The sequence below is a fragment of the Phalacrocorax carbo genome, chromosome 18, assembly GCF_963921805.1.
Source record: "Phalacrocorax carbo chromosome 18, bPhaCar2.1, whole genome shotgun sequence".
In the NCBI taxonomy this organism is placed as follows: domain Eukaryota; kingdom Metazoa; phylum Chordata; class Aves; order Suliformes; family Phalacrocoracidae; genus Phalacrocorax; species Phalacrocorax carbo.
The window spans coordinates 4,841,071-4,854,831 of NC_087530.1; the positions used below are offsets into that span (position 1 = coordinate 4,841,071).

Sequence of the window (13,761 nt, forward strand, 5' to 3'; positions counted from 1 at the left end):
AAATATACATATGAGTACAAATTAATGATTATATGGATAAAGTTCACTGTCTGTAAACAAATATATTAAAAAAGAGCACGTCTTTTTTTGTGATATAAAGTGCAGTTATGTTTCCATATTATATACAATATGTCAGCATTATGGGGGGGTTGTAAGGACTATGGAACTAACGTTTGATTATAAGATAGAATTCTCTGAAAAAGTATACACCTACATCTTACAAAAAAAGGGCTTGGGCTTGAGTTCATTTAGCAAACGAAAATCAGCTTCCCACCACGTTAAATGCAGCTAACGAGAGAGCGCAGGTCTCGGGGAGAAATTATGAGAGAGGCACTAACCCCCTTTGCGAAGGGAAACTTGGCACTTCACAGAGTTCACGCCTTCCCATCCTCAACCCCAAACTTGCACAGAGGAAAGAAACCCAAAGGACAACACCTTGTGAAACACGTGCATGTGTCTGCAGTTCGGGGGACTCAAATATACACGACTTTATGTACAGCTCTGATAACGAGGGCTACCAATGTACAGCGGTAACGGCGCTGCAGCCGAGCCGTGCCGGCACCGTTCCTCTACACGGGAGAGGGACAAGGAGAGCAGTTCTGCATTGGTGGGGGGAAAAAAAAAAAACAACCCAAAAGCAATCCTTAACACCAGTCTGTGGGATGTGTAGCGCTTACTAGATGGCATACAGAGCCTTTGCGAGGGAGCCTGCGCAGCCCTGGGGTGCCGGCCCGGGCACTAGGAGTGGGGCGCGCGGCAGGAGCGGCAGCAGGCTTTGCTGTAGTACCAGTGGCTGCACAGGTTAACTTTGATGGCCAAAGCGCAGTTGGTTCCTGCCTGGTCCTGGCAGCTGTCGTCTGGGGGAGAGAAGGCAAAAGGCACCGGTATGGAAAAGAAAAAGAAAAGAAGCCACTGCAAGCTCATAAGGTCGTTTTAACCCCATACACAGCCTGACCTAAACGCCATGGGCTGGGCAATAAACCGCCCTGGCTGCAACTGCCACCTCTCCAATATCTGGCAGAGCATCCCCTGGAAAACACCACGGAGCTTCTCCATAAATCTCATTGTCAACCTAAGCAAAAGCATGAGCAGGTTTCATCACGCCTGGCCTGGCCTGGGGAGTCTTATTTGGTCCCAGCCCCAAAACTCAAGCTCTTCCCTGTGAAACAGAGCTGCCCAGGGATTGCTGGAGCCACCAAGGGAGGCTGGCACTGAACTGACCCCAAGCCAAGAGCCTCCTGTGGTAGGGCACAGGGTGACCCCAACACACTCACGATTTCTGCCCCAAAAAGGCTCTGTGAGAAAGGGACCGGGAATCCAGCAGCGTTACAGCAAGAGCTTGGGGCAAGTGAGCTGCTGGAGAGAGGGAGGAGGGCAGAAGCTGCTGTGATGCTCTCCCAGCTCCCTTCTGAGCAATACTTTGCTTCAAACCCATAGGATTTACAGTTATACATGTATATATATATTTTGCTTAAAATCCTTAGGATGCATGAAACCAGGCTGCTCCGAGGGCAGGCAGCTTGCTGCAAGGCACCTCGCAAGCACCGTGCCACATCCCAGACCCTGCAGGCCAGACGAGGGCACCCAGCGGGTCCCGAGCCAAGCCAGGGGCCAGCGCAAAATCTGTCTCCCATTTTCATGGTTTTCTCCCGCACCATCCTTATTCCCAAATCCTATTAAAGAATTAGAACCGTGTGTTCGCTAAAGATCACAGGGGCTTTGAGCCAGCAGACGAGCCAGATAACGAGATAGTTACAAATCCTGCAGGACATTTGGAGACCAAAAATCATTAAAATAATGGCACAGTCAAAACTTCCTAGACATTAGCTGGAATCACACAGTAGCAGCACCCGAGCCAGCTCTCCGAAGCTCCCTTTTATCTTAAGGTCAGACAGAGCATGCTTCTTTTGAACTCTCCCCTTAATTTAATGGGGTTACCTCCAGATATGGTCAGTGCAGGGTGCCTCATTACTCGGGCACAGAGGGAGAGCTGTTCCCTTTACATCCTCCCTGGGATGCCTATCACACTGGGGGTTGGTGGAAGCTAAGATGCTAGGTGGTGCTGCTTGGGGGGATCAGTGGAGAAAAAAGAAAAAAGGGAAAAAAAAAAAGTCAATGCTGGGGGGTGCTGCCAGGGCTCACCTGGGGGCTCTGTGGGGCAGGGCTGCAGGTCGCAGGTCTGTTTGCCCACCGGCTTCACCAGTGGGTCACAGCCCCGGACAATGTCTTTCCCTTGGTAGCACTTCACGTCCCGCATCCTCACACCAATGCCGCAGGTCTTCGTGCACTGGGGAACAGATAGAGGGGTGAGGCAAGACCCTGCCATTGCAGGGGTCTGTGCTAAGCCAGAACCTCTGAAGAAATAACATCCTCACTGATATTCACCCCCCTGCCCTGACTCTTCCCCTGGCTGAATGTCATGCCTCAGCCCTATATCGCTGGCCTCTTGCTCAGTCTTTGCTGCCAGCAACATCAGCTGCCTACAGCGGCCTCGGCGCGGGGGTGCGTGGATGTGCTCCCATCCCTGGCACTGCAGTCCTCCCTCCTCCTGCTGCCTTTTGCAAAGGGCCACAACCGAGCTGGCCCAGACCATACGCTGCTCTGTGACACCAGGGTGGCTGCAGCCCCCCAGGGCCGCGGGACCCCTCACCAGCATCTCGGGCGTGGGTTTGCAGAGCTGCTCCTGAGCCTGGCCCTCGCTGCCTGCCACCCTTTGGATGCCTCATCAGGCTGGGATTACAGCAGGGCTGCTTTGGCTGATTATAGGCTGCAATGACCATTTACAAGACTAAACAAAATGAGGCGCCTGGAGCACGGATGAGGAGGGCTGCATCGAGCGGGCTTTCGGGGAGCCAGCTGCAGCCCCTTCACAGCTCCTTGCCCACGCTCACTGGGCATGCCCCCATGGCCACTGAGCCCTGGCTGCCTTTGAGGACCATGTCGAGAGATGGGGCAAACTGTGTCCCCAACCTCCGTGTGCTACAGGCTCCACGCACATCCAACTAGCAGCTGCAGGTTAAAAGGGGGAAGAAGGAAAAAAAAGAAAGAAAACACACCAAAGATGACCCCAAACACCTCCTCTCATTCCTGTTCTCCCTGAGCTCAGGCAGTCCCGAGTGCACCATGGCAGGGCAGGTGCTCTGCCCCAAGCTGCCGGTGCAGCGAATGGGTCCCCCCGGGCGCTCCCCTGGGGGCTGCATCCTGCAGAGCTTCGCCCATCTCCTTGGGTTATTTTGCAGGTGGTGTGGCCCTTGCCACGACAGGACAGGGCACCACGCACGCAGGGCAGGAGCATGTTGAAGGAAGGGCATTTTCCCTCATGTCCCTCCCCCGATCCCCTGAGCTGCCCCCGACTCCCTCCCCACTCACCTCTGACCAGGGGGTCGTGTACCACTTGAAGCACGGCCGCTCAAAGCATGTTGTTTCCTCCACGGGCTTCTTGGCGACGTCGCAGTCGGTGGGGTTGCGGGTCTTGATCTTGCCATTGACGATCTCCAGGCAGAGCACGATCCTCTTCTTCACGCCCCGGCCGCATGTGGTATTGCACTGCGGGGGTGCAAGCAGGGCCGGCTGGGACCCACAGACCCCAGTCCATCCCAGTGCAGGGTACCCCTCTTCCATCACCCCCCAAAACCAAGCCCTTGCTCCAAGCACCCCCTGGCCCAGGGGGGCTGCACTTACCCGCTCCCAGTCCTGCGCCAGCCAGTGCGAGGGGCAGTTCTTGTCCCCGCAGGGATGGATGGCCAGCGGCTTCGCCTCCAGGTTGCACTGCGACTCCGGTACCACGCGCCCGTCGCTGGTTTTGCAGTACACGTGCCGGATCATCCTCCCCTGCCCGCAGCCGCCACTGCACTGAAACCCCACCGGGCACGGCGGGCGGTCAGCGGCGGGGAAGGCAGCTTGGCTCCATCCCTGCCCCCACGACAGGGGCTGAGATGCCTCCGTGGGGCTCAGCTGCCTCCCCAGCCCCACCTTCCCCAAATCACGGAGCGATCATTGGGGTTCAGCTTAAAACAGCTGCGGGGAAGCTCAGCACATCCTTCCCTGGGCAGCCCTGCCGCAGCCAACCCATCCTGTGGCCCCATCATGCTGGTGCTGAGCAAAACTCAGCATCTCCTCGGGCCAGGCAGGAGGGGAAGCACCGTGAGCAGGGAACCCTGGGGTGGCTCTCAAAGAGAGCAAGGCAAAGTGGCTGCAAATATTCCTCCCCACCCACAGATGACCAGGCAGGCGTTGCCCCGAGTGCCGGTGGAGGCAGTGAGTGCTCCCCAGCTCCTTTGCAGCCGCTCTTGTGGAGACAGTACGGTGTTTCACAGCGCTGCCGCTGTCATGGAAACTACTTATTTTTAGCTGATGCTAATGTATCAAAACCTGGGTAAAAATAGCTAGGGATGGACAGGGTCTCTGTAACAGAACTGTGCAGGAAGGGAAAAGGAAGGGGAAAGGGGAGGGAAAAAGGCAGGGAAGAGGGGGGAGAAAAAGGGAGGGGAGAGGGGGGAAAGAAAAGGCAGGGGGAAGGCAGGGAGAGGTTCACTTTATGGGCGTGAAGCATCAGCAGTCAAGGTACATTGTGCAGCACAGAGACAAGGGGATTTTGTCACCCACTAAGGCCCTCGGCCACGTCTCTCAGTGTTTAACCCCTCCTGCACCCTGTCCCCCACAAGTGAGAAGCCCCAAGGAGGACCTGCCAGAAAGCTGGGGGGGGTCCCCTGGGATGCTGGATCACCCCCAGTGCTGGAGCCCACCCCTGCCCTGCGCAAGGAGGAGCCTTGTGAAGAGGAAGGCTCAGTGCTTGCGAACACCGTCAAACCCCAGCGCTGCCACGGGCACGGCGCCAGGGCAGTCGGTCAGGGTGACCCAGGGTGGCCGCGCTGGCGGGCAATTCCTGAGGACAGGACAGAGGCTTTTGGTGACACAGGGTCTAGGAGGGCTGAGGCGGACTCTGGGTGAGGGCTGCCTGCGGGTCTGTTGGGGCTGGGAGCTGCCAGGGAGGATGAATCCAATCCCAAAACTCCCAGCGCTGGAGGCACAAGCAAGCCCGCAGGCAGGGCCAGCTGCAATGGGTCGCGACGGCCACTCGGCCGGCCACCCCAGGGTCTCACCGGTCCCCAGTCGGAGACGGTCCACTGCCGGTCGCAGGGGGGTCCGGTGCAGTTCTTCTCGGCCAGGGGCCGGGCGCTGGCGTCGCACAGCTTCTCCTCCTCCGAGCAGCGGATGTCCCGCGTCACCACGCTCCGCTCTCCGCACCGGGCTGGGCACTGCCGGGAGGGGACGGTGTCAGCAGGGGCTCCCGTCGCAAGGAGAACTGGGACCTGCTTTCTGGTGTTGGTTTTGTTGTTGGTTTTTTTTTTTACATTTTTAACATGAAACACTAAAAACCACACACTGACAATGCACAGGTGACTGTCTGTAAAGGAACTGGTAGCAAAGCCGCCCCTCTTCCCCCAAACCCCCTAACAGCTTCAGCAGTCAGGTTAAGGTGCAGGAGGGCTGTATCCTGCCAGGGTGCTGAGCAAGCTCTCTGCCAGGTGATGCCAGAGGATGAAAACCCAAGGCACCAAAAATGCTTGATCTGAGCTGAAAAGTTTTAGCTGTTGGTTAGAGACGGGGCGAGATCTCCCTCGCCTCCTTCCCGGGAACAGCCAGCTCCTTTCCACCTCTTTGGAGATTGTTTTCCCCAAACCGCACAACTGAGATTTTTATGCTGTGGATAAATTTGGCACCGTGCAGCCCTGTGACATTATTTAGAACTGGATTTGAGTTACTACAGTCTCACATACACACATTTGCTCCATGCATAACGTAAAGCAGGGAAAAGTGTCAACAGCACAGTGCTCAGACACACCGCGCTGATATGTTAATCCTCAGATCTCTGAAATGTGCTTTTTTTTTTTTTTTATGCCTATTTCCCCAGCCAACTTGGCACCCTGCTTCAGATGGGATCCAAATGAGATTAGCTTTGCTGCTGGCTAAGAACGAACTACTCCAGGACTGTCTCAAGCAATCTGTCCCTGACACATGCTGGAGGAGAATATGGATTTCTGTAAAATAAGTCACTCTGGTTTGCTACGCCAGTCAAAATAACGTGCCAGCACGTGCACTGGGAGCTCCTCTCTACCCAGCTGGGAAAGTCAAAACATCCTGCAACACCAGGGAACACACCAGCCCCTCCATCGGCTTGAGGGAAACAACTCACCCCAGCTTGAAGAGGAAAAGAGATGTTTAAATTATGACCAAGAAGCATTTTGGGAGCCTCACAGGAAGAAAAGTATGATCCCTCGTGGTGTAAACCACGGGGCAGGCTTGCACCCACAGACAGCTGGGCTCAGAGCTCAGCCTGCTCTTGCTTAGAAGGGGTCTGGGCTTGATTTGGGAGCGGGAACGACATTTGCTCCTTTGCAGAGGGTGGGCTCCAGGCACAAAACCCCACGCTCCGTGCGCAGCCGCCGCCAGCGCGGGGGGCTGGCAGCAGCACCCTGGGCAAGCTCGGAGACGGACACAGACATGAAATCTCACTCTCCCCATGGACGCCTGCTTCCAGAAGACATTGAATAGGCAGGGCTATTTCCTAGCAAGGCATGGGGGCATACTTACACCCCTCTATGTGTTTTATACGTTCACTGCGAGCCACGGTGGGTCGCTCTCCCTGCACCACGACTGTCAATCCAGTGAAACACTGGTGGCAGCCAGGGGACTCACTCCTGAGCCACCTGAGCTTGGAGACCAGCCCCAGCTCCCCAGGGAAGGGGCACCGGTTTGGTCGTTTCCATGGGTTTATGCCTGCAAGCAACACGGCAGAGCACTGGCCGTGCCTGGAAATGAATTCAGGGGCACAAATCCTTCCACAGGTTTTCCCGAGCAAACCAACGAGCTAAAGCAAGAGCAGCACTGCACCGCCCCAAAGCACCTTCCAGCTGCTTTAGGGATCTGCTTAAGGCACGGCTAGGAAAAGATTTAATTCTCCACATGGTGCCATGAAATTAGAGGTGAGGAAGGGAAGCTTATGGGAATGTGAATGACACGTGAGGTGGGATCTCCTCCCTGCCACGTTGTACCGTGGGGTAAAGAGGCTGCCAAGCAAGTAGTGGCGGGACGATCTCAGCTGCGGGCTCCTGCCCTGCCTCGGCGGGCAATGCCAGCACCTTATGTGCAGTCAAAGACTGAGTGGCCGATGGCAGTGGCCTCCCCATCCTGGAGGGGACCCAAGACTTAATTTTAGGGATAAAAAAGTAAAAATCACTGGTGTGTTTTGGTCCACATGCAACAACTGCAGCCAGCATCCTAAAACGCAGTCTCTGATGGCGCGGGCGAGTTTCAATTGGAGAAGGAATGGAGAAACGCAGGCAGGTGTGCTCGCCCTCAGCACTGCCAGGCCAGCAATCCCCGGAGACTTACCTCGGACCACTCCGACATCTCCCACTGGGGCCCGCAGGCTGGGTTCTTGCAGACCTTGCGCTCGTCCGGCCGGGTGATGTCAGCGGACTCGCAGAGGTCACTGTAGACAGAGCTGTCGAATCCCGGAGAGATCATCTTCCAGCAGCGGACGATGCGGAACTGGTAGCCCTCCCCACAGGTGCGGGAGCACTCGCTCCAGCTGCTCGTCTCCCACCTGCGGAGGCAAGAGAGGCCATCGCGTCGGGCACGGCTGGACCTGGGCTGGGGCACCCCATGGGAACACCCTGCCTGCTCTCAGCCGGAGGCAGGCGGCTGCAATGGGAATGAGCTGTAGCCAGGCTGCCAGCATGCAGGAGGATTTCCCACAGGATGGGGTGTATTAACAGGCAGCCGTTTCACCCAGCAGACCTAAGCTCATGCCCGCAGCAGCAGATGCTAAAATCAGATGGACAAGAGGAAGAAGGCGCCAGCACGGCAAGGCCTGGACCGGTGTGCTTGCTGCTGAGCGTTTGTCAGCCACGGGCCGCGCGCTCCCCCGCCGCAATCCCACACGTGCCAGCACGTTTCTCTGCCGTGCTTTTTGCCCACATTTGACTGCTGTTTTTTGCCCGATCAGCTAAAGGACAGAGAGGGCACAACTGTCCCTCACGTTGCAAATTCCAGCGATATCATCGCACAAATGTGTCACACTGCTTGTGCCCCAGCGGGACAGATGTTCATGTACTGCCATCAGCCTAACTCTGTTAGCCTCATGCGATGGGCTGGACGAGCTGGGATCTGCTCTGAGACACTGCCCGACCCTTACTGTCTCCTGCCACTACTGCCCTGACACTGCAAGAGGAGAGCAGCTCGTAAACCAAGGGAAAAGACAGAAAAATTCAATATTTTTACACTACGGTAATATTATAATAATTATGAATTAAAGAATAATCTAAAAAATGTAAAAAGCTAAATTTCTGATTGAAATCACAACTCCTCTGGACATGTGGCTGTCCCATGCATCCCCGGGGCCACCCACTGCTGCCGCTCTCCGAGCAGGACAGCCACGTGCCCCGGCTGCACGCCGGCCTCATGCCCCGCGTGGGGCTCCGGGCACAACAAGCAGCTGCAGGAAGATGTCACGCATTCAGAGGTGCCACCTAAATTCAGAAGGGAGATGAAACCAAGGTCTTTCCCATCCAGATAAGGCAAAATTCTCTTGGCACTTTCTGCTGGAAAAGCATTGCCAGCCCAAGCAGCATCCCGGCTGCCTGAGTGCTAGTGAATGTGCCCGGCTGCCCTGAGCTCCCGGCAGCTCCTTGGTTTACCCACCGCTCTGCTGCAATCACTGGTAAGTCACAGAGCAGCTCTTCCCTCTCACGCTGCAAACCCATGGAGCTGGAGCAGCACAATTTTAAGGAGGGGCAGCTTTATAAAAGACCAGTAGGATAATCTAAGCATGAAAATAGCCCTTATACCAGTGCTAAAAAAATTACAAAGTTAATGCAAATAGAGATTAAAGTTCCCAAGGTATCTACAGGGCAGGTATGTTCCCAGCAGTAGCACCATCCACCTCCCCACATTTTTCTTGCCTCAATTGCAGCCTGCCCAGGCTTTCAGCCTTAATGTGCGAGGTTCAGCGAGATCTTACACTGCAAAGGGCACGTGCTTTCCTCCTCCCTCCTCCTTCGCAATTACCTGAGGCAAAAGCAAGCATTCTCCAGGGACCAGGTGCCATACCTGGTCCCCGGCATCACTCTAGTCTTGCTTTGCACCATTCACAAGTGGCATCCGTCCAGGGCACGCACCAGAGAGCTTTACTTCTCCCTTTGCCCTGCCTGTAGTCTGACACCATCACAGTCCTCCTCCCTTCGACAGACACCAGTCTGCCCTGCCCGCAACTGCTGTTACCTGCAAACCTTCCAACAAGCACGCCCCGGGTTACAGACCAGCAGCGGAGCTGCTCCGAGCCGCACAGCCTGGCTCTGGACTGCGGTCATGCTTTTTGGGTAAAGAACTGCATCAGAAGGGAAACCTTCTGAAGGACGTCCAGCACAGGTTCCCCTCTGCACCGGCTCTTGCCCTGATACGAGCAAACCTCAGCGATGTTCAGGATGCTGAAGGGACCAGAGAATCGGATCCGTGGCACAGTTTGCAAGCCCGGCCCCTCCTCCCAGTTCACGCACACATTCCTCCGCTCGCTGGCCAGAGCAGGATACTGCCTGCATTGTTAGAAGCTGGACTTGATGGGAGCCGCAGATGCAAACTCTGCCAGGATTTACAGAAGTTTTAACCTGGCAGCTTGAGCTAAAGCACTCAGGAGGAAAGTCTTGCCGAGCCCTGGTGCAGCCCAGGCAGATGCAACAAGGGAAGGAGGACAGAGGAGCTACGGGCCATCCCTGCTGCCTCCCCCCACCAAATCCATGCCAACCCCCTCCCACAAATACATCCACAGCAGAGAAAGCGTGGAGCCCCCCACGAGCTCCCTGTCGAGGTGGTACCTTGGCTGGCACTCTCTCCCAGCACAGAACTCATGGACGGGCTCGGGACGGGTCATGGCATCACAGTACGTATCATCCACTTCGATCCCATCATAGCGAACACACATAGCATATGTGGACATCACTCCTAGTTTCAAAGAGAATACACACACACAACAGAGGATGCTTGGTGATTTTGACATCCAAACTCTTATTTCTCTTTTGTTTTTTTTTTTTTTTAAAAGCTGTGTTTTCTAAAACTTCCTCCCAGTGGAAAGCAGCAAGCCCGACTTTCTGGCCTGCGGGGCAGATGCTGCCGGGAGGGGAGGACTGCGGTGGCCAACACGGGCAGCGTGGCTGAGTTTGGCCGGCTCCAAAGGCAGGCACGGCCACCCCTGCCAGGGCTTGCCACCAAGATCAATATATGACTAACACATTTTTATAGGAAACGCTCAGGGCAGTTAGGCTGCTCGGCATCTCCCTCCGCCTCGCAGCCATCAGCTCCCACCCTGCCCAGCTCGTGGGTGGAGGCGACGGGAAACAGTCCCCAACCCGCGCCATCCACCCACTCTCTATGTGCATTACACCCCCTTTGTGCCCGGGTGCCCCCAGATGCTCCCAGTGCTCTGGGACAAGGGTGGGCTCTCGGGGGCTTTGAAAGGAGGCACCTGCCCCTCCTGCTCCCCCACCGAAAGCACAGGCAGCCAGTATCGTCGGACCGAGACCTTTTCCCCCGCAGCCTGCCGTGCCAGAGTAAATGTTGTGAAGCTCATTCTGGGACCTGGCTGGGGACCAGGAGGCTGCTCTGGCTACAGGTAACAAGAATTGCAGCTCTCGGGAACATATGGTTTACATGAAACTAAAAAAGATCTACAGCTCTTGACATGGTATTGCTTCTCTGCGATATGTCATTAAGAAAAGGCAACGAGAAAGGAGAAATTTAAGTAAAACCTCTCTCTGCTAGCTGTAAACCAGGGCAGAGCAGCCTGGCCCAGTCAAGGGGGAAATTTGTTCAGAGGGAATCAGAGAAGTTAAAAATGTCCCAGAACACGTGGCTGACGAGATCCCGGGGAAAGGGACGGCTTGCAAAGCTCCTGCTGCCAGCACGCTGGGGGGATGTGTCTGCTGGACAAGAACAAATGCTTAAAAAATAAAATCCTTGCATTTACTCCTTTAAGAGATGTCCCTTAGATTGCAATCTCCTCTGCCCCCCTCCCTCCACTTTTTCCTTCTTTCTAATTCCAGAAGCACTGCAGGATCTGGATTATTTCAGGGACGGTGCCGTTGGGGAGCGGTGCAGGCGAGCGCACAACCCACACGCATCCTTCATCACAAGTGATGGGCTCGTAGGGGCCACAACCCCCTAACCAAGGGGTAAAGGAGGAGAGACATCAAGTGGCTTGAAGCTTTTCGGGGGTGGGGGGGTGGGTGGGTGTCAAAAAGGAGGAACTTAGGCAAAAAGAATACAGGCTCTGTTTCGATATCCCTGGCATCTACATCACTGTTCCAGATTTACACCCTCGCAGCTGAGATCAGGCTCTGGGGTAGAAGGAGTGGGAGAAACAAAACAAAATCAAAAAGCCAAATGCTATTTTGTTTCCTGCCAGAGCTGAACAATCTTCAAAATTTCCCTCTGTGGGGAAGCAGCTGAGCTTTTCAAACCCCTCTGAATAGTCAAAAAAGGTGGGGGAAGGAGAGAGAAAAAAGCAGCAATGTGCTGAGACTCAGCAAAGGTTTGGGGATCCTGCCGAGCCCCAGCACATCCCCACTGGGCTGGGAAGCAAAGGAGACGTTCAGAGCTCCCCGAGGGAGAGTGTTTTACTGAATGATGGACACAGTGGTCACCAAGGCCTGGCCCCCGCCGCGCCCGCAAGGTTGGTGGGCTTTGCACGCCATGTGCCCCGGCTCCTGTCCCTGTGTTTGCACCCGGGTCAGGGGGATTCAGGGTTGTGCTAAACCAGCTCCAGAGACTGCGAGATCCCCTACGCATCACCAGGTCCTTCCCATCCCTAACAGATATAAAAGTGACTCACACACCAGGTGATTTCAGCAGTTGTGCAGAATTTGGCTGCTTCTTATAACTACCTGTGGTACATGTAGAGCTGCAGGGTTCATGGGAGGAAAGCTTCCACCTGTACATGTCAGCAGCACTCACACCTTGGCCCTTTCTTAACAACTTCAATCTGTTTCTAGCGATAAGCAAACACAAAAAAAAACAAAAACAAAACAAAACAAAACGGCATTTACAAGGCGAGCGGTGATAGGCCACGTCAGACACACACATCTGCCAGCAGGCTGCAGTTCGGTTGGGTTTGGGTTTGGGAGGGGATTTGCTTTGTTTGGCGGTTGGGTTTGGTTTTTCTCATTTTTTGGGGTTTGTTTTTTTGTTTTAATCGGTTTGGTTTGTTTCACAACATACCTGTCCTGAGCCCCAAGTAGAATCCCCAGCCCGGTTAGAGGCAGAGCTTCCACTGTCTAGAAATAGAGAGAATGGGATAAAAATACCCACAAGTAGAAACAGTTCAGAATTTAACAAAGTTTGCATTTTCTGCTCAAATACACCTGGCCCTCGGCATACAGCGACTAAAGGTGCAGTATCTCCTCCCCTGCGTCTCCAGGGCCGGGCACGCCGACTCGTGCTGCTCAACGCGGCAGAGCTTTCGGCTGCTCAAATCTCAGCAGCTCACTCTTTCCGAAAGCCTACACATGGCACAGGAGTTTATAAACTTGCTTCTCGAAGCACACATTGCTTTTAAACACCAAGGCATGCCATTTGCCTACCCGCTGCTTTTGCCGCTCTTATTTTGTTTGGGTTTATTTTAGATAGGTAATTTGCATCTCTATATCCACCCTGTGCTCAAACACATAATGTCATCGGGAAAGGAGTAACGGAGTCAGCCTGGTGTACGAAAAAGCATTTGTCAAAGCAAGAAAAACAGCTTCTCCCAGTTCAGCGCATCCTACATGCTGTAAGGTTGTAACACGTCAGGGATACTGCACCTTTACAACAAAAGGCTTCAATTCTGTTCTCATACCTTTGTTCAAACCCTTGAAACGGCTACACTGAAATAGCGTACAAGGTTGTATCCTGACATCCAGTTGTCTCTGGCCTGGCGAGATATGCAGCTTGTATGATTTCTAGGCAGCAGAAGCTCTGAAATTGCCTTATTTAGTTGTTCATAAGAAGTTGAGGTCCAGTCTATCAAATCAACCTTTAAAAGGACACTGTTGAGAATCCAGCCGTTTCCTTTCAGACCCACCCACCTTCCACCGCCAGCACTGAGCCTCCAGAAGGATTAAAAACAACAACAATCTCATTTTCCCCTGTTGATTTTGCCTCTGTCAGTTTGGCAAGTGGTCGCTTCCTGCGTTTGAAATGGAACTGAAATGAATGTGACTATTTTTTGCGGAAAAATAACCACCTCGGCTCGCTATAAATAGTGCTTTATCTTGCCAGAACAGCTCTGCCTGGGGACCCGCATCAGCCCCTGATCACGGCTCAGCCCCGGCTGCCATCGGTGTGCTGCCTGCTGCCACCCAGCCAGGAGAGGGCTCACAAGATGACAGTTTCAGGGAAGATCCATTAAAACAGAGTCAGCATCTGGGTTTTGAACTTTAATTTGCCTGGAAAGCAGGGTATTAGCTAGATCCCCCTGTCTACACCTTGGTCTCAGAGGCATCAAACAAACACCAAGTTATCCTGTGACCAGGATTCCTCTCCCTTGAAAGGCGAAGGTAAGCTTCAAAATAAACTTTATACTACATCTGAGGACAGAAAACCTTTCAACAGTGTCCCTTTAACATATGTCATCCTAAATAAAGGGCTTCTATGCGTAACGAGGTCACAGGGATAAGTTCTTTCCAGATAAATCAGACATTTGGTTATATGGCAGCATTTAGCTCTCTC

General features: G+C 54.2%; 1 protein-coding gene across 4 annotated transcripts in view; it reads right to left on the reverse strand.

Annotated features, from left to right (window-relative positions):
* Nucleotides 1-10: 10 nt before the first annotated feature.
* The window catches only part of ADAMTSL2 (ADAMTS like 2), a 28,213-nt gene continuing 14,462 nt past the window's right edge, over nt 11-13,761 (reverse strand). For 3 of the 4 annotated variants that reach the window (XM_064468621.1, XM_064468619.1, XM_064468620.1), the window contains exons 12-19: nt 11,940-12,043; nt 9,876-10,002; nt 7,396-7,609; nt 5,103-5,258; nt 3,682-3,852; nt 3,370-3,546; nt 2,143-2,287; nt 11-857 (exon numbers count right to left, since the gene is read on the reverse strand). In XM_064468621.1, coding sequence (XP_064324691.1) covers nt 739-857; nt 2,143-2,287; nt 3,370-3,546; nt 3,682-3,852; nt 5,103-5,258; nt 7,396-7,609; nt 9,876-10,002; nt 11,940-12,043 — 1,213 coding nt within the window. In that variant the 3' untranslated portion in view covers nt 11-738. The remainder of the gene's footprint in view (nt 858-2,142; nt 2,288-3,369; nt 3,547-3,681; nt 3,853-5,102; nt 5,259-7,395; nt 7,610-9,875; nt 10,003-11,939; nt 12,044-13,761) is intronic. The other variant, XM_064468622.1, reaches the window with a different exon arrangement.